This window comes from Papio anubis, chromosome 2 (assembly GCF_008728515.1).
Source record: "Papio anubis isolate 15944 chromosome 2, Panubis1.0, whole genome shotgun sequence".
Lineage (NCBI taxonomy): Eukaryota > Metazoa > Chordata > Mammalia > Primates > Cercopithecidae > Papio > Papio anubis.
In genome coordinates, this window is record NC_044977.1 from 105,740,629 (window position 1) to 105,761,331 (window position 20,703).

Here is a 20,703-nt window from a genome sequence, read left to right on the forward strand (position 1 = left end):
TGTAAGGGGGTTGCATTCTACACTTCTCTTTCCCCTTAGTTGTTCACTGGTGGTTGCTTGTTAAAATACACAAGAATTTGTTGCATATATCTGTCCCTTCAACCAGATTTGACTTCAGGTAGGACTAAATGTAGTTAAAAAGTATAGAGCCTTCATTATCTCTAATTTTCAGATTGGCTGTTGTGAATTCCTAAGTATGGCAAACAGCTTCTCTATTTTTGATTTATGGCACTTACAGCAATGTTATATTTAAGGTTGGTCTCAGGGTTTAGCTGCCCATACTTGAGGGTGTCGAAGTGTGGCCTGGAGCAACGTAGCTTGTAGAAGTCTGTTGGTAAAGGGTTCCTGCCCTGTACAGGTTGCTTGGTGGTACTTTGTTCCACCACCTCCATTCTCTCTTACTTGACTGAAATCCAGATATCAGCATGATACTGGGAGAGGGGTAGTGGCTTGATTGCTGAAGTCAGTTTAGTGCTTTGGTAAATCTGAAACATTTCAGATCCCAGGCATTTCAGATAAGGGATACTCAACCTGCACTATACATTGTCCCTTTTTTTTTTTTTTTTTTTTTTTTTTTTTTTTTTTTAGCTGGAGTCTCCGTCTGTCACCAGGCTGGAGTGCAGTAGCATGGTCTTGGCTCACTGCAACCTCCACCACAAGGGTTCAAGCGATTGTCCTGCTTCTGCTTCCCAAGTAGCTGGGACTACAGGTGTGCGCCACTGCACCCAATTTTTGTATTTTTAGTAGAGATGGGGTTTCACCGTGTTGGTCAGGATGGTCTCAATCTCCTGACCTCGTGATCCCCCCACCTAGGCCTCTCAAAGTGCTGGGATTACAGGCGTGAGCCACCGCGCCTGGCCCCAAATATATAATTTGTAATCATTGACTTTTCTTATCACTTTTTGCCCATCACTTTTATTGATTTTAATCATTTATATCTTTTCATGTGAGATTTGAAGTATACATACTCTCCTAGAGTATAAGCTCCACGAGGACGGGGTTGTCTGCTTTGCCTGCTATTTTTACCCCATGAACCTAGCTCAGTGCCTGGCACATAATTGAGGCTCAATAAATATTAGTTTGAAAAACAGAGTGAAAGCAGACTTTAGGGTTTGGGGGTAGGTCTGGACAGAGAGGAGTTTGTGGGAGCAACTGAATCAGGAAGCTGGGTACCAGAAACTCAGGAATGAGAGGGCCCTGGGCTTGGCAGGGATGGCCAAATGCGGCCAAGAAAAGCTCTAGAGTAGCTTGGAGACATCTCCAGGCAGCCCTTGCCTTCTATAAGCAGCAAGAATAACAGAATGTATACAGTGTGCCAGATAATGAGTTACTGCTTTGAAAGCATTTTCATGTTTAAACCATTCAACCACCTTCTAAGGTAGTTATCATTAATCACTTCTACAAGAGGAAACTGAAAATATGAGATAAACAGTTTCAAAAATGTCAAACAGGCCAGGCACAGTGGCTCATGCCTGTAGTCCCAGCACTTTGGGAGGCTGAGGCAGGTGGATCACCTGAGGTCAGGAGTTCAAGACCAGCCTGACCAACATAGTGAAACCCTGTCTCTACTAAAAATATATATATATAAAAAAAATAGCTGGGTGTGGTGGCAGGCACCTATAATCCCAGCAATTTGAGAGGCTGAGGCAGGAGAATCATTTGAACCTGGGAGGCGGAGGTTGCAGTGAATCAAGATCACACCACTGCACTCCAGCCTGGACAACAGAGCAAGACTCTGGCTGGGGAAAAGAAAAAAAAAAAAAGTCAGACAGCTCTAAGTAGTGAGCTGGGATGCATATCCAGGTGTGTCTGACTCTACAGTCTTTGTCCTAATCCCCTGGGCTCTGCCACCTTCACAAGATGTGTCTCCTGTGTTTCCTCCTCTTCCAAGCCATGTGACTTAAAACCTCATGCTTTAAAATCTATAGCAGCCTCTTAACTCCCATCTCCTCTCTTTCCATTCCATCAGCACACATTTACCAGGCCACATTCTCTACAGTCCTTCTTTTATCATTACTTACTTCCTGAGTAATCTGTAGCCATTCACCATTGCTACCCACATCTGAACTCCCTGGCTTTGCATTCCAAGCCCCATCCAGCCTCAGTCTTCCTCAGAAACTTTATCCTCCTTTGCCCTTTTGATCGACTGTCTAACCCCAAATGCCGAACTACTACATTGGAGCCATTCTGCTTGCTACAATACCGGTCTCTGTCTTTTGAGAGCCATATAAAATCCTTCAGTAAAACTTGAATCCTGTTCCACTGCCTGGTGAACGCCCTTGCATATATTCCTGTAATCTTAATCAACTCTTGTTTTACTTATCTTCTATATCAGTCTGAAAGCTCCTAGAAGCATGACTGCATACTCTACTTCATTTTATTTCCCTGTAGCATCTGACTTAGTGGCATAAGCATGGTAGATATGCAATAAGGATTTGCTAGATGAGTAAATAAGCCATGCTTCTTGTGGTCTCATTAGATTTGCTTTACAATATGTTCCGCCATACTAAAGAAGTTGTACATGCAATTTTAAAATGAAGAAACTAGGATCTTACATATATTTCTGATTGAGAATTTCAACTTGTTGGGAAATATACAAACTTTAGTGTCCTCACAGCTCAAAGTACAAAAATATTGGTGTATTGACTGCCAGTGGGGCAGGATGAAGGGCCAGGCCACAAGAAATGTTGGCTATAATAAATACTAAGTTCATTTGCTTTTGGTTTGTGATATGCTATTCAGTGAAAAATGCACCTTCCAGAAATTTCTAAATTAGAATATTTAACATTACTTTCAAAATAATGAATGTCCTTGGGAGTAAAATAAACATAATTGTAATTCAATATATAAAGTCACAAATATAAACTGTGCACAGTTTACCTCAGGCCACTCATTTTTTTCAGTAGATTTACCTTTCTAATTATATTTTGCTTGCACAAATATTTAAATTACTTTTCATTCCCTGAGAGCAATATACTTCATGTGTCAAGGAGGACACACATTTAACAACCATAAAACTATCTGCAAAAGCAAAAAGCTCATATTCCCCCCAAAAGGATCTTTTTAAAGAATCAAAGCGCACAATTGATCAAATAGTTGAGCAAGGTACACACAGTAGCTTAGCAGGGCTTACACATTTATTTTGTTTATTTTCTATATTTGTTTGGGTTTATTTTTTGTTTTTCATTCCCTTTGTGCTCTACAACCAAGAGAAAGAAACATCTTCAAGGAATTATATCTGCTATGTAATTATACAGTGCTGCAAATTGCAATGTTAGCTGAAGTTAAGGGCAGAGAATGACGGGGTAACTAATAAAGCATGATCTAAACCTTATTAAGTAATGGATATCTTCCTGAAGAAAGAACACAGGGTGTCTCAAGGCCCAAGTCTGAAAATTGACTCCTCTCTTGTTATAAGAGTTTAAGAATATAGTAACTCTTCTGTTTTCTTTTTTCAACCAAAGAGCTAGGATGAGAATGTAAATCTTTTTTAGTGTCTTGAGGCATTGTGAAAAGGCATATTATTGCCAAACACCAAAGAAGGAAAACATCATAAATATTACGAATCAAAACTTTAATAGTGGAAGTTACTTATTTGTGGTTTGATTGGCCTTTGAAAACCAGCTCACAGTATTGATTCATGTACCTCCACCCTCAGTGTGATTTTCATATTTTTCATTTTCTGGTCACAGGTTTTTTTTTTCCTGTTTTTTGAGATGGAGTCTCGCTCTGTCGCCCAGGCTGGAGTACAGTGGCCGGATCTCGGCTCACTGCAAGCTCTGCCTCCCGGGTTCACGCCAGTCTCCTGCCTCAGCCTCCCGAGTAGCTGGAACTACAGGCACCCACCACCATGCCCAGCTAATTTTTTGTATTTTTAGTAGAGAAGGGGTTTCACCGTGTTAGCCAGGATGGTCTCAATCTCCTGACCTCATGATCCGCCTGCCTTGGCCTCCCAAAGTGCTGGGATTACAGGCGTGAGTCACCACACCCAGCCCACAGTTGGTTTTTATGTTGGCCATGTTGTATGATCACTTTCATGATTGAGAAAGTGATTTCAGCTCCCTTTAAAAAGATTAAAGATAAATTAATGGATTTGTGATTTTTTTATATTATTTTTAAAATGGGTACTGGATACTATAATAAGGTATTGTCTTCACTTTCCTATGGATGAGCTCAGAGAGTGATTTGAATGAGTCATTAGCAAACTAAGATTCCACTTCACAGGAGTAATGCGTATAAGTTCTTAATAAAAGGAACTAGGGCCCCTTGGAGAAATGGCTGGTTCCCAGACTGGCCCAGGGAAAGTACAAATAAACCAGTAATGTCTTCTAGTGCCAGAAAGTAAAGAAGTCTTCAGTCAAGGATGGGAATAGTTGAAAGGACACAGGTCCCAAGAGCTAAATCTGGAAAAATATGAGTAACAAAATAAATCATAGTAACAGGTAGCCATACACAGAATAAATATCTGTGAGTCCATGCTTATATAAATAATTGAATAAATAAATAAATGAGGGAGAAGGAGCAGCTTCTGGTGCTTATGTCAACCAAGAAAAAAAATCAGAAAAAGTCTCCAAATATGTTGAATGTATTTGGGAATTATAACACAAGTTGGCCTCTGTTTTTCAGTGGAGATGCTGTTACTGGGCAGGTGTTCTTTCGAGGACATCTTGTCTGAATTGCTGCAGTCCTAAAGAAAGAATCTCTTAGAGTTATTTTAGAAAGTCCTTGAGACAAGTCTTTATCTCAGACAGAGCACAAACCCTCCCCTCTTCAGACTCTCCTGGCTTTAGTTTGTTTGGGTCTCACAAGATGTGATTTCATCCCAGTGTCTTCAGTTTCACATATAGAATTCCAATTAATAAACGTAGAAGGAATGATGTAAATAGAAAATCTCAAGAATCATGATGTGTCGTTTAAAAAAAAAATCACTGGGCCGGGCGCGGTGGCTCAAGCCTGTAATCCCAGCACTTTGGGAGGCCGAGACGGGCGGATCACGAGGTCAGGAGATCGAGACCATCCTGGCTAACACGGTGAAACCCCGTCTCTACTAAAAAGTACAGAAAACTAGCCGGGCAAGGTGGTGGGCGCCTGTAGTCCCAGCTACTCCGGAGGCTGAGGCAGGAGAATGGCTTAAACCCGGGAGGCAGAGCTTGCAGTGAGCTGAGATCTGGCCACTGCACTCCAGCCTGGGCGACAGAGCCAGACTCCGTCTCAAAAGAAAAAAAAAAAAAAATACAAAAAGAAATCACTGTTTGGCAAACACCACAGTACTATTTGTTGCAGACAAGAGCTATCTATCCATGCTAAAATTGGTGAAAGTATGGTAAGAAACAGGATATTTGCACAGTCCTAAAATATCTTACAAAGAGAAAAATAGTAACTTTACAAGGGAGAAACCTAGACAGGCACCACAAAGTTAATAAATATCACCTGTAATGAAATGTATCAACAGCATGTACCTCCTGATATAATACACCAAAAAGGGTATGTCATCACGTCTATGGTGATTATTTCCCTGTTGTTTTAGATTATACATTTTGAAAAATATCATAGATTTATATAAAATTTTAAGAAATACAGAGCTTTCATGTACCCTTTGCCTAGTTCCCCCCAAGGGCAATTAAGTTGCAAAACAGTGGTAAGATATCACAAACAAGGTATTAACATGAATGTGGGCAAGATACCGAACATTTCCATCACTGTAAAGATCCCTCAGTCTTACTCTTATGTTGCCACACCTCTTTTTAAGAAAATTGGGTTGTTTTCTCATTATGGAGTGGCAAGAATTCTTTAAATATTCCAGATCATATGGGTTTTTTTCCCTGTAGTCTGTTAATACAGGAAATTATACTAATTTAAAAGTATAGCCGGGCACAGTGGCTCACACCTGTAATCCCAGCACTTCGGGAGGCTGAGGCGGGTAGATCACCTGAGGTCAGGAGTTTGAGACCAGCCTGACTAACATGAAGAAACCCCATCCCGGGGGGTCCCGGAGCAAGATGGCCGACTAGGAACAGCTCCAGCCTCCAGTTCCCAGCACAAGCGACGCAGAAGACAGGTGATTTCTGCAATTTCAACTGAGGTACCAGGTTCATCTCACTGGGGAGTGCCGGACAATCGGTGCTGGTCAACTGGTGCAGCCTGATGAGCCAGAGCTGAAGCAGGGCGAGGCATCACCTCACCTGGGAAGTGCAAGGGGGAAGGGAATCCCTTTTCCTAGCCAAGAGAAACCGAGACACACAACACCTGGAAAATCGGGTAACTCCCACCCTAATATTGCGCTTTACCAAGGGTCTTAGCAAATGGCACACCAGGAGATTATATCCCACACCTGGCCGGGAGGGTCCCACACCCAGAGCCTCCCTCATTGCTAGCACAGCAGTCTGAGATCTAACTGCAAGGTGGCAGCAAGGCTGGGGGAGGGGCACCCGCCATTGCTGAGGCTTAAGTAGGTAAACAAAGCCGCTGGGAAGCTCAAACTGGGTGGAGCCCACCGCAGCTCAAGGAGGCCTGCCTGTCTCTGTAGACTCCACCTCTGGGGACAGAGCATAGCTAAACAAAAAGCAGCAGAAACCTCTGCAGATGTAAATGACCCTGTCTGACAGCTTTGAAGAGAGCAGTGGATCTCCCAGCACAGAGGTTGAGATCTGAGAATAGACAGACTGCCTGCTCAAGTGGGTCCCTGACCCCTGAGTAGCCTAACTGGGAGACATCCCCCACTAGGTGCAGACCGACATCTCATGCCTCACACGGCACAGTACACCCCTGAGATGAAGCTTCCAGAGCAAGATTCAGACAGCAACACTCGCTGTTCAGTAATATTCTATATTCTGCAGCCTCCGCTGCTGATACCCAGGCAAACAGGGTCTGGAGTGGACCTCAAGCAAACTCCAACAGACCTACAGCTGAGGGTCCTGACTGTTAGAAGGAAAACTAACAAGTAGAAAGGACACCCACACCAAATCCCCATCAGTACATCACCAACATCAAAGACCAAAGGCAGATAAAACCACAAAGATGGGGAAAAAGCAGTGCAGAAAAGCTGGAAATTCAAAAAATCAGAGCACATCTCCCCCTCCAAAGGAACGCAGCTCATCGCCAACAATGGATCAAAGTTGGACGGAGAATGACTTTGACAAGTTGAGAGAAGAAGGCTTCAGTCGATCACACTTCTCAGAACTGAAGGAGGAACTACGTACCCAGCGCAAAGAAACTAAAAATCTTGAAAAAAGAATGGAAGAATGGATAACTAGAATAATCAATGCAGAGAAAGCCATAAACAAACTGACAGAGGTAAAAACCATGACACGAGAAATACGTGACAGATGCACAAGCTTCAGTAACCGACTTGATCAACTGGAAGAGGAGAGTATCAATGATTGAAGATCAAATGAATGAAATGAAGCGAGAAGAGAAGTCTAGAGAAAAAAGAAGGAAAAAGAAATGAACAAAGCCTCCAAGAAATACGGGATTATGTGAAAAGACCAAATCTATGTCTGATTGGTGTGCCTGAAAGTGAGGGGGAAAATGGAACCAAGTTGGAAAACACTCTGCAGGATATTATCCAGGAGAACTTCCCCAACCTAGTAAGGCAGGCCAACATTCAAATTCAGGAAATACAGAGAATGCCACAAAGATACTCCTTGAGAAGAGCAACTCCAAGACACGTAACTGTCAGATTCACCAAAGGTGAAATGAAGGAAAAAATGTTAAGGGCAGCCAGAGAGAAAGGTCGGGTTACCCACAAAGCGAAGCCCATCAGACTAACAGCAGATTTCTCTGGAGAAACTCTACAAGCCAGAAGAGAGTGGGGGCCAATATTCAACATTCTTAAAGAAAATAATTTTCAACCCAGAATTTCATATCCAGCCAAACTAAGTTTCATAAGTGAAGGACAAATACAATTCTTTACAGACAAGCAAATGCTTAGAGACTTTGTCACCACCAGGCCTGCCCTACAAGAGATCCTGAAGGAAGCACTAAACATGGAAAGGAACAACCAGTACCAGCCATTGCAAAAACATGCCAAAATGTAAAGACCACCAATGCTAGGAAGAAACTGCATCAACTAATGAGCAAAATAACCAGTTAATATCACAATGACAGGATCAAGTTCACACATAACAATATTAACCTTAAATGTAAATGGACTAAATGGTCCAATTAAAAGACACAGACTGGCAGATTGGATAAAGAGTCAAGACCCATCAGTTTGCTGTATTCAGGAGACCCATCTCACATGCAAAGACATACATAGGCTCAAAGTAAAGGGGTGGAGGAAGATCTACCAAGCAAATGGGAAACAAAAAAAAACAGGGGTTGCAATCCTAGTCTCTGATAAAACAGACTTTAAACCATCAAAGATCAAAAGAGACAAAGAAGGCTATTACATAATGGTAAAGGGATCAATTCAACAGGAAGAGCTAACTATCCTAAACATATATGCACCCAATACAGGAGCACCCACATTCATAAAGCAAGTCCTTAGAGACTTACAAAGAGACTTAGACTCCCATACAATAATAGTGGGAGACTTCAACACCCCACTGTTAACATTAGACAGATCAACGAGACAGAAAGTTAACAAGGATATCCAGGAATTGAACTCAACTCTGCACCAAGTGGACATAATAGACATCTACAGAACTCTCCACCCCAAATCAACAGAATATACATTCTTTTCAGCATCACATCGCACTTATTCCATAATTGACCACATAGTTGGAAGTAAAGCACTCTTCAGCAAATGTAAAAGAACAGAAATTATAACAAACTGTCTCTCAGACCACAGTGCAATTAAACTAGAACTCAGGACTAAGAAACTCAATCAAAACCGCTCAACTACATGGAAACTGAACAACCTGCTCCTGAATGACTACTGGGTACATAATGAAATGAAGGCAGAAATAAAGATGTTCTTTGAAACTAATCAGAAGAACGACACAACATACCAGAATCTCTGGGACACATTTAAAGCAGTGTGTAGAGGGAAATTTATAGCACTAAATGCCCACAAGAGAAAGCTGGAAAGAAGCAAGAGCAAACACATTCAAAAGCTAGCAGAAGGCAAGAAATAACTAAGATCAGAGCTGAACTGAAGGAGATAGAGACACAAAAAACCCTCCAGAAAATCAATGAATCCAGGAGCTGGTTTTTTAAAAAAATCAACCAAATTGATAGACCGCTGGCAAGACTAATGAAGAAGAAAAGAGAAGAATCAAATAGACGCAATAAAAAATGATAAAGGGGATATCACCACCGATCCCACAGAAATACAAACTACCATCAGAGAATACTATAAACACTTCTACGTAAATAAACTAGAAAACTCAGAAGAAATGGATAATTTCCTGGACACTTATACTCTCCCAAGACTAAACCAGGAAGAAGTTGAATCCCTGAATAGACCAATAGCAGGCTCTGAAATTGAGGCAATAATTAATAGCCTACCAACAAAAAGTCCAGGACCAGACAGATATTCACAGCCGAATTCTACCAGAGGTACAAGGAGGAGATGGTACCATTCCTTCTGAAACTATTCCAATCAATAGAAAAAGAAGGAATCCTCCCTAACTCATTTTACAAGGCCAACATCATCCTGATACCAAAGCTGGCAGAGACACAACAAAAAAAGAGAATTTTAGACCAATATCCCTGATGAACATCGATGCAAAAATCCTCAAGAAAATACTGGCAAACCGAATCCAGCAGCACATCAAAAAGCTTATCCACCATGATCAAGTGGGCTTCATCCCTGGGACGCAAGGCTGATTCAACATACACAAATCAATAAACGTAATCCAGCATATAAACAGAACCAAAGACAAAAACCACATGATTATCTCAATAGATGCAGAAAAGGCCTTTGACAAAATTCAACAGCCCTTCATGCTAAAAACTCTCAATAAATTCGGTATTGATGGAACGTATCTCAAAATAATAAGAGCTATTTATGACAAACCCACAGCCAATATCATATACTGAATGGGCAAAAACTGGAAGCATTCCCTTTGAAAACTGGCAGAAGAGAGGGATGCCCTCTCTCACCACTCCTATTCAACATGGTGTTGGAAGTTCTGGCTAGGGCAATCAGGCAAGAGAAAGAAATAATATTCAGTTAGGAAAAGAAGAAGTCAAATTGTCCCTGTTTGCAGATGACATGATTGTATATTTAGAAAACCCCATCATCTCAGTCCAAATCTCCTTAAGCTGATAAGCAACTTCAGCAAAGTCTCAGGATACAAAATTAATGTGCAAAAATCACAAGCATTCTTATACACCAGTAACAGACAAACAGAGAGCCAAATCATGAATGAACTTCCATTCACGATTGCTTCAAAAAGAATAAAATATCTAGGAATCCAACTTACAAGGGATGTAAAGAACCTCTTCAAGGAGAACTACAAACCACTGCTCAATGAAATAAAAGAGGACACAAACAAATGGAAGAACATACCATGCTCATGGATAGAAGAATCAATATTGTGAAAATGGCCATACTGCCCAAGGTAATTTATAGATTCAATGCCATCCCCATCAAGCTACCAATGACTTTCTTCACAGACTTGGAAAAAACTGCTTTAAAGTGCATATGGAACCAAAAAAGACCCCGCATTGCCAAGACAATCCTACGCAAAAGAAAAAAGCTGGAGGTATCACACGACCTGACTTCAAACTACACTACAGGGCTACAGTAACCAGAACAGCATGGTACTGGTACCAAAACAGAGATATAGACCAATGGAACAGAACAGAGCCCTCAGAAATAATACCACACATCTACAGCCATCTGATCTTTGACAAACCTGACAAAAACAAGAAATGGGGAAAGGATTCCCTATTTAATAAATGGTGCTGGGAAAATTGGCTAGCCATAAGTAGAAAGCTGAAACTGGATCCTTTCCTTATTCCTTATACGAAAATTAATTCAAGATGGATTAGAGACTTAAATGTTAGACCTAAAACCATAAAAACCCTAGAAGAAAACCTAGGTAATACTATTCAGGGCATAGGCATGGGCAAGGACTTCATGTCTAAAATACCAAAAGCAATGGCAACAAAAGCCAAACTTAAAGAGCTTCTGCACAGCAAAAGAAACTACCAGCAGAGTGAACAGGCAACCTACAGAATGGGGGAATGGGAGAAAATTTTTGCAATCTACTCATCTGACAAAGGGCTAATATCCAGAATCTACAAAGAACTCAAACAAATTTACAAGATAAAAACAACCCCATCAAAAAGTGGGCAAAGGATATGAACAGACACTTCTCAAAAGAAGACATGCATACAGCCAACAGACACATGAAAAAATGCTCGTCATCACTGGCCATGAGAGAAATGCAAATCAAAACCACAATGAGATACCATCTCACACCAGTTAGCATGGCAATCATTAAAAAGTCAGGAAACAACAGGTGCTGGAGAGGATGTGGAGAAATAGGAACACTTTTACACTGTTGGGATTGTAAACTAGTTCAACCATTGTGAAAAACAGTGTGGCGATTCCTCAAGGATCTAGAACTAGAAATACCAAATGACCCAGCCATCCAATTACTGGGTATATACCCAAAGGATTATAAATCATGCTGCTATAAAGACACATGCACATGTATATTTATTGCAGCACTAGTCACAATAGCAAAAACTTGGAATCAACCCAAATGTCCATCAGTGACAGACTGGATTAAGAAAATGTGGCACATATACACCATGGAATACTATGCAGCCATAAAAAAGGATGAGTTAACGTCCTTTGTAGGGACATGGATGTAGCTGGAAACCATCATTCTCAGCAATCTATCGCAAAAACAGAAAACCAGACACTGCATGTTCTCACTCATAGGTGGGAATTGAACAATGAGATCACTTGGACACAGGAAGGGGAACATCACACACCAGGTCGTATTGTGGGGAGAAGGGGAGCGGGGAGGGATAGCATTAGGATATATACCTAATGTAAATGATGAGTTAATGGGTGCAGCACACCAACATGACACATGTATACATATGTAACAAACTTGCACATTGTGCACATGTACCCTAGAACTTAAAGTATAATTTAAAAAGAAAAGAAACCCCATCCCTACTAAAAATACAAAATTAGCTGGGCACGGTGGTGCATGGCTGTAATCCCAGCTACTCACAAGGCTGAGGCAGGAGACTCGCATGAACCCAGGAGGCAGAGGTTGCAGTGAGCTGAGATCGTGCCACTGCCCTCCAGCCTGGGCCACAGAGACTCCATCTCGAAAAAAAAAAAGAAAAAAAAGTATAAAACTAATTTAAAATATATAAAGTCAAAGAACTGAACTATGCATGCAATTTACCTGAGGTCACTCATTTTCTTGTAAATTTTGGTAAAATATACGTAATTCCCATCTTAACCATTTTTAAGTGTACAGTTCTGTGGTGTTAGGTCCATTTATATTGTGCAACCATCACTACCATCCATCTACACATCTCTTTTCATCTTGTAAAACTCAAACTCTACCCATTAAACAACTCCCCATCCCCCCACCGTATGCCCTGGCAAACACCACTCTACTTTTGGTTTCCATGAATTGACTACTTTAGATACATCAAACAAGTGGAATCAAGAGTATTTGTCTTACTGTGACTGGCTTATTAGCATAGTGTTCTCAAGGTTCTTCTAGTTGTAGCATGGGTCAGGATTTCCTTCCTTTTAATATATTTTACATATATATGAGCTCTTGTTTATCTGTTCATCCATCAGTGGACATTTGGGTTGCTCCACCTTTTGGATGTTGCAAATGATGCTGCTATGAACATGGATATTCAAATATTCCTGAGACTCTGCTTTCCATTCTTTTGGCTGTGTACCCAAAAGTGGAATTGCTGCATCAAATGGATCCTCCTTTTGCTCTTTTTCTCTAAGCCCTCACTCTGAGTATCTTTTCCTTTTAGAGCTTTAGGTTTTAAAAGTTCTCATCCATTTATTCTTTAAGTAACACAGCAAACCCTTAATTAAGATTGTTCAGAGAATATAGTGGTTATTGAATTTTTTGGCTAAATCGCCAGAAATCTGTTTCAATCCTTGCTGTTAAAGAAGTGTGTTCATTTTATTCTCGTAGTAAACATAATTGAATCTCTCTGATAATTCAGGATCTTGCAGTGCCTTGGAGCTATGTGAACATGGATTCTTAGCCTAGAATACCCCAGGGATGTAAGTTATCAGGGATTGGAGCAAAGCACTAACCCTTCACAACCCTATAAAACTAAATCTTTGAGCTTAATTATTTCTGTGTTTATAAACAATATAGTAAGTATGATATAATAATTGATATTTCAAAGGTGGTTACTAAAGGTTTTTTATGTGGCCATCTTTACTATTTTCTTCCTCTCTTTCTTTGCATCCCCATATCACCAGATAATGGGCTCCCACCTTGCTCTGAGTAAACACATTTAATAGTTGTAGAAAGAAATGGAATCTGGTTCACATCTTCCTCACCCAGCTGCATTTCTCTTTTACTACATGTCCTGGTCAGATTGGGCTGGTATAATAAAATACCATTTACTGGGTGGCTTAAACAGCAAACATGTGTTTCTCACAATCTAGAAGCTGAGAATTCCAAGAGTGAGGCAGAGTCAGTGTCTGATGAGGACGCTCATCCTGGTTTGCAGATGCTGTATCCTCACATGGAGGAGAGAGAAAGGGATCTGGTCTCTTCCTCTTCTTATGGGGCACTAAACCAATGATTAGAGGCTCCATCTTCATTGCCTCATCTAAACCTAAGTACTCCACAGAGGCCTCACCTCCAAATACCATCACATTGGGGATTAGGGTTTCAACATGAGTTTTGTGGGGATACAAACATTCGGTCCACAGCACTACACTTCAAGAAAGAAAAATTAAGCTTTGGATGAGAGGGGACCAGAGAAAGAGTAGAAGAACCAAGAGGAAAGAGAGCAAAGAAATTAGGAAGAAGCATAAAGGAGGGAAAGGAGAGAAAGAGATGGAGTGAGGGAAGTCCGGACTTCACCAGTTCCCTCTATCTTTGGACAAATAAAGCCTTGTTCCCTCTGGGTCTGAGGATGGTTCTGGAAGGCGTGAATCAACTACGAGGATCCTATGGCTGTGACAAGTGGATAACTAAACCACAGGTTACTTAGGGCAGGATGAACCTAGTCAGCGTATACAGCAAGCACATCTTGACTGCCTGCCTTCCACAGCCTCCTGAGCTCAGTAACTACCAGCCAAGAATGGAAAAGATGAAACCTTCATTCCACATTTTATTTAACACTCTGTGGACAAAAGAGTAGTTCCCCAGGTTCTCTACGTCCGTTGTCTATCCCATGCCCAAACATACATTGCTCTAATCCTAGGGCTGGAGGATCTGGAGGGAGGCTTAAAGATCAGCCTTCTTTAGCCCTTCAGCCAATAGTGTCCACAGTGCATAGGGGCAGAGGTCCTAGCATACCGTCTCTTAGATCTGACCTGATTTTAACTCTGCCTGACAAGTAGTAATTACCTTTTAAAGAGCTGGAGAAATGAAGATGCCTGGTATATTTTAAACATAGTTCCCCCAGGCAGGTGCGACGGTTCTTCTCAATGCATTTTTATCAGACCATGGGGTTTGCATGAGGTATGTCCAGGCTTGGAAGCACCCTGGGAACCCAGAGGCTCAACGACTTTAAATGTACTTTTTTCATATAGTACCCCAGGATGAAAATGAAGGTGTTTTTAGAGTAATTTGGTTATAAAGAAATTGTGGTACCTGAGTGACTTTTTTGTACAGGAGTCAAAAAAATATAAGCAGGCTTGATTGATCTTAATAGATTACTGATGTTTCATGATTTGTGGCCTTTTTACTACTTACATTTCTAATCTGAAATTGCTACTCTCCTGTGGCATCATTAACATTATAAAACCTAAGCTAGTTTTCCTTACAAATGTGATTCCTGTCCTAGAAGAATTTCCAGTCTGACAAAGAAATAAACAGGAGCAAGTGCCATACACATGAGTGATTTGCCTGCAAAAAGATGCTCATGAAGATACCATAAATCACTGGCTCTTAACCAGGGTGATTTCACCCCTTGGGGAATTTGTCTCATTTGGGAAGCAGTTGTTACTGGCATCTAGTGGGGAGAGGCTGAGGATGCTGCTAAATACCCTACAGCACCTAGGACAGCCCTCCCCGCCCCGTACCACAACGAAGAATTGTCTGGTCCAAAATGCAGGTAGTGCTAAGGTTAAAAGCCCTGTCAACAGTGTACAGAAGATACAACATGAACTGACAAATTGACTGAATTAGGAAAAATCCAAAATGATGCCCACAATTGTGGCTACTTGTCTCTGGGATTTTTTAGGCCCCCCATCCCTGCTTTAGCTTTTTGTTTTGAAATCACTTTAGACTTACAGATTGGATATTTTCAACCCTATTTCCTTAGCACGTGGGAGGCTTTGCTAGATGTTGAATGAAAAATGGAATGAGGCTGATTACTGGGTATATACCCAAAGGATTATAAATCATGCTGCTATAAAGTCACATACATATGTATGTTTATGGTGGCACTATTCACAATAGCAAAGACTTGGAACCAACCCACATGTCCATCAATGATAGACTGAATTAAGAAAATGTTGCACATATATACCATGGAATACTATGCAGCCATTAAAAAGGATAAGTTCATGTCCTTTGTAGGGACATGGATGAAGCTGGAAACCATCATTCTCAGCAAACTATCGCAAGGACAGAAAACCAAACACCGCATGTCCTCACTCATAGGTGGGAATTGAACAATGAGATCACTTGGACACAGGGTGGGGAACATCACACCAACATGGCACATGTATATGTAACCTGCACATTGTGCACATGTACCCTAGAACTTAAAGTATAAAAAAAAATGGATAAGGAAAGAGAGACATTAGGAACAAATCCATTTAGGTTTTACTTCCATGTCAACTATGTGGGAAACAGTTGAGGTCTCAGAGCAGAGAGGAAGGCTCGGAGATAAGCTTGTGGCCTCCCGGAAACATCCAGCAGGGTATCCTCTGCATCCCTCTGTGCATTTGCCCTTTGCTTCTGCTTGGCTTGAGTTGCTTAGTGCCAGTGGAATTGGGGTTGGGGGGGGGGGGGGGAACCTCGTGAATAGGCTACTGATGAGCTTTGGTCCTGAGAGAAATCATTTCCCACCCTAAACCTTACCCCAGTCATTGAGGGTGGCCGGGACAATTCAGTGGGCCACTACCTATTCAGTAAATATATAGGTGTGTGTATATTGTAATTAGAACATAGACACCTGGAAAGTGAAAGTCTCCCATAATTCTGATAATAAACTTACATACATTTAAAAACTGGAAGAATATATACATTAACACATTATTGGAGATAAACATGGAATTATAATTTTACAGTACATTATACTGTTTTACAACTTTATTTTTGAGACAGGGTCTTACTCTGTCACCCAGGCAGAGTGCAGTGGCACAGTCTCGGCTCACTGCCACCTCTGCTTCCTGGGGTCAAGGGATTCTCGTGCCTCAGCCTCCCGAGTAACTGCTATTACAGGCATGTACCACCATGCCCAGCTAAGTTTTTTAGTTTTAGTAGAGACAGGGTTTTGCCACATTGGCCAGGCAGGTCTGGAACTCCTGACCTAAAGTGATTTGCCCATTACAGGCGTGAACCACTGCGCCCGGTTGTACAGGTTGTATTTTTTACCATGCTATATTGTGGACCTTTTTTGTTCTAGTATGATGAACAGACATAAAGTTGTCTGATGAACAACTTAAAGTTGTTTGTAAAATAAGGATTATAGTGTCTATCCACCTACTTCAGAGATATCAGAAAGACTCAAATATAAATTGAGATTTGGAAAGTAGATCGAGTCTTTTAGATGAAAATTATTATATACCATGCTGACTTTTTAATTGACTGTACCAGTGTTGAATGATTTTATTACTAGTTTCTTTTGAGGTGTTACTGAAATATTTTTAAAGACATCGAGTCCTCAGAAACCATTATGGCCGTATTAATATAGTTTGTGTAATACTCATAGATTTCAAGTCTCTCTTTGTGTCTCCACAGGCAAATACATGTATCAGCCTATGACCCCTGTGGAACAGCTTCCAAGCACTGAGATTCCTGCCCGGCCTCGGGAACCCACAAACACCATTCAGATCTCAGTCTCGCTCACCGAACACTTTTTGAAATTTGCGTCTGTCTTCCAGCCTCCCCTTCCCCCTGACTCACCAAGGTACTGTATGATTTCAGACCTCTTTATTGACAACTATCAGGTTAAATGTATTAATGGGAAGATGTGTTATGTGCAGAAGCAGCCGGCGCCGCATTCCCACAAAATGAGCCCTGAGGAGGTCTCTGCACACGATGCCTTAATTTCAAAAGAGAGCAATACACCAAAAATAGATCACTGCTCTTCTCCCTCAAGTTCTGAGGACTCTGGGATCAATGCGATCGGAGCTCACTACGTGGAATCGTGTGACGAGGACACAGAAGAAGGAGCAGAACTGAGTTCAGAGGAAGATTACAGTCCAGAGAGCAGCTGGGAACCGGATGAGTGCACCCTTCTCTCCCCCTCACAGTCTGACCTGGAAGTGATTGAAACGATAGAAACGACCGTGTGAGAGTCCAGACAGGAAGCCGCAGCCTCGGACCCACGCCGAGCTTTTGTACCTTTGTCTGGTGGATCCTTTTTTCCAATGCTGTTGATATTTTTTACCCACCCACCCCCCCAACCAACAACCGTAGCAGTTCAGTGGTATGCTGATTAGCTTCTCTCCGTCTTACAACTAAGACATTCTTTTTATTATAAACGGTTTTCTTTTGTATCTTGACTTACTTTCTATGTAGCATCTGGTGTCATGAATTGTGACCCAGCCTTAATTTCACTGGGAGATTTGAAGGCGGTGAAGTGATGGTCGCAGAGTATCTTGGATCAGATTGAGGAGGTACCCAAAGGGAAGGAACCAGTGTTTTCTCAGTAGCCAGTCCTTCACAGAGAGACTCTTGCCATTCCCTTTGGCATGTTCACAGGCACTCCCGTCCTGTCCTGCTTGTCCTACGCAAGCAGCACTCCCTACTGAGTGTGCACTGGTAGATGCCGTTTCTTCCCTTCCCCTTCTCCCCACACCTGCATTGGGTCTGGATCAGAGCTGCCTCGGCTTACTTCCGGGAGGTCACTGGAGGCCAGTTCAGCCCATGGTTTGTGGCCAATGTCTGTACAAGGCTCCATGACTGGGGCTGAGCTAGACGTTCACATGAGGAGATGACCTCATCTGTCTCATGCTCAATCCAGCTTTAGCTGAGCACCTGTCCCCTGCAGGGTGCTGTGGGGACACAGCATGAATAAGACCTGATTCCCACCATGAAGGGGCCCGGTCCTATATATGACACATTCAATTCATGACACCCAGAAAGCTCTGGGAACCCAGGGGAAGGATGAGATTTACTTGACTCGGGCCAGCTGGGCAAGGTGTTTCAGCATTTGAGCTGGCCTCTTGGGTGGGTTCCCCAACATTTCTCTGCTTTTAATTGTTCAAGTCTGGGAAGATCTCTTAGGAAGTTATATAGGTATCACATTTAGGAGGCAGCCACATCTGACATCTTAAGAAAAACCAACTAATAGTTTTAGTTAGCATGGAAATGCTAAAGACAGAAGCCCTTTAGGGATTAGGACTGAATCTAATAGGTTTGATTAATTTTGCTTCATTTGGTTGTATGAAGCATTAGTATGGCTTAAGTGAGGAATGGATTAGAATTCAGTATGATGCATGGATTTTTATGCAAATGCAAAAGCAGTTGAAATAGTTCACTGCTAAGTCAGGAGAAAATATTCTGTGTAATAGTGACTTACTTTCCCACACTGACTGTCCGTATGTGTTCTCTCCCTCACACGCACAAAATAGTGACCAATTCTTTCTTCTTTAGCTCTCTCCAGAATTCTGCTCTCCATTTGTACCAGGTACTCTTGTGAGTCAGTTAACTGCCATTTCTCCAAACCTTCTATCCATGAGGCATCGTTACAAATCCTGGAAATTTTCAGTATGGCCTAATGAGCACATCAGAGTTGGAGACAGAACAATACTTCCATCCTAACTATCCAGAAGCGTGCTTTCAGGCCATTGTGCTCTGAGATGCCCTTGTGCTCTGGCACCATTATGGTACATCTCTATGTCAAATTAATTTGGTTTTGTTTGTTTGTTTGTTTGTTTTTTGAGACGGAGTTTCCCTCTTGTTGCCCAGGCTGGAGTGCAGTGGCGTGATCTTGGCTCGCTACAACCTCCGCGTTCTGGGGTCAAGCAACTCTCCTGCCTCAGCCTCCTGAGTAACTGGGACTACAGGTGCCCACCACCACACCTGGCTAATTTTTTGTATTTTTAGTAGAGACTGGCTTTCACCGTGTTAGCCAGGATGATCTCGATCTCCTGACCTTGTGATCCACCCACTTCGGCCTCCCCAGGTGCTGGGATTACAGGTGTAAGCCATCACACCCGGCCAGATTTATAAGAAAAAGTTGTGTTCTTCCCTGAAGTCTCCCTCTGGCATCATTCACAAACTACTCAAGGAAGAATCTGCTTTCCCAGTTGTATGTATAATTTAAGTCATTTACTAGATAGAACTTTTTTAGGTTTAGGTGGCCAAGACATCCATAGGTTTAGAAGGCAGAGTATGCATTTTCCTTTGCAAACAGTGTGAGCCAAAACGTTCTATGCTGAATGAGAATGCAGCATAAAGTCTCCACTTACTGAAATTTAAAGACTCGACAAGACAAGAAGAGGATCAGAGGAGTTCTAGGAACAGGCACAAGAGAGGGCAGGTGGAGGCAGGTGTGGGCATGAGGAGCTTCCCCCTGTCTAGGGCATGGCCCAGGTGGCACAGGGACATCTGATGAGCCCTGCCCGAGGTTCTCGGTGCCTCCCTTGCATGAGTGGCCCACTGAAGGCACGTGTGGAAGCCAAATGCCTGCAAGCCACGTGTCAGGCCACAGCAGTGCAGTCACGCGCCACGCACTCAGGTTTGTAACAGCAACACCAGGGCCCTGTCTAGATCTACCCTGTGGGCGAGCCCGTTCTCCAGATGGGAGTATGGGAGTATACAGGGGCTTTCTCCTCTACACCATTCCCATCAATGTTCTTTTTTTTTTTTTTTTGAGATGGAGTCTTGCTCATGTCACCCAGGCTGGAGTGCAGTGGCGCGATCTCGGCTCACTGCAAGCTCTGCCTCCTGGGTTCACGCCATTCTCCTGCTTCAGCCTCCCGAGTAGCTGGAACTACAGGCGCCCACCACCACGTCCGGCTAGTTTTTTGTATTTTTCATAGAGACAGGGTTTCACCGTGTTAACCAGGATGGTCTCAGTCTCCTGACCTCGTGATCCACCCGCCTCAGCCTCCCAAAGTGCTGGGATTACAGGTGTGAGCCACCGCACCCGGCCCCGTCAGTGTTCTTTATAGGCCCACATTCCCACCCACTAAACTAATTGAGTCAACAACCAGATAACCAGATGTCTAAAGCCATGGATATACGTGGTCACGGGGCCATATTTCTGCAGCTGGCTCAGTGGCAGGCTTGGGCCCTCTCTCAGTACTATCTAGGACTTTGTCTAGGTTCCTGTTTTTTTTAAACTCCTGAACTGCCATTCTCATTAGACACAATTTTAATGAAATTTTTGGATGTAATAGTTGATAATCACCTTAAATATTTGCACAACCTCTTTGTAATT

General features: G+C 42.2%; 1 protein-coding gene across 2 annotated transcripts in view; it reads left to right on the top strand.

The window, feature by feature from the left end:
* Window positions 1-19,533, top strand: part of C2H3orf70 (chromosome 2 C3orf70 homolog) — an 80,524-nt gene extending 60,991 nt beyond the window's left edge. For both annotated transcript variants that reach the window (XM_017955613.3, XM_009201233.4), the window contains exon 2: window positions 17,052-19,533. In XM_017955613.3, the coding sequence (XP_017811102.1) occupies window positions 17,052-17,608 (557 nt within the window). In that variant the 3' untranslated portion in view covers window positions 17,609-19,533. The remainder of the gene's footprint in view (window positions 1-17,051) is intronic.
* The last annotated feature ends 1,170 nt before the right edge of the window (window positions 19,534-20,703 follow it).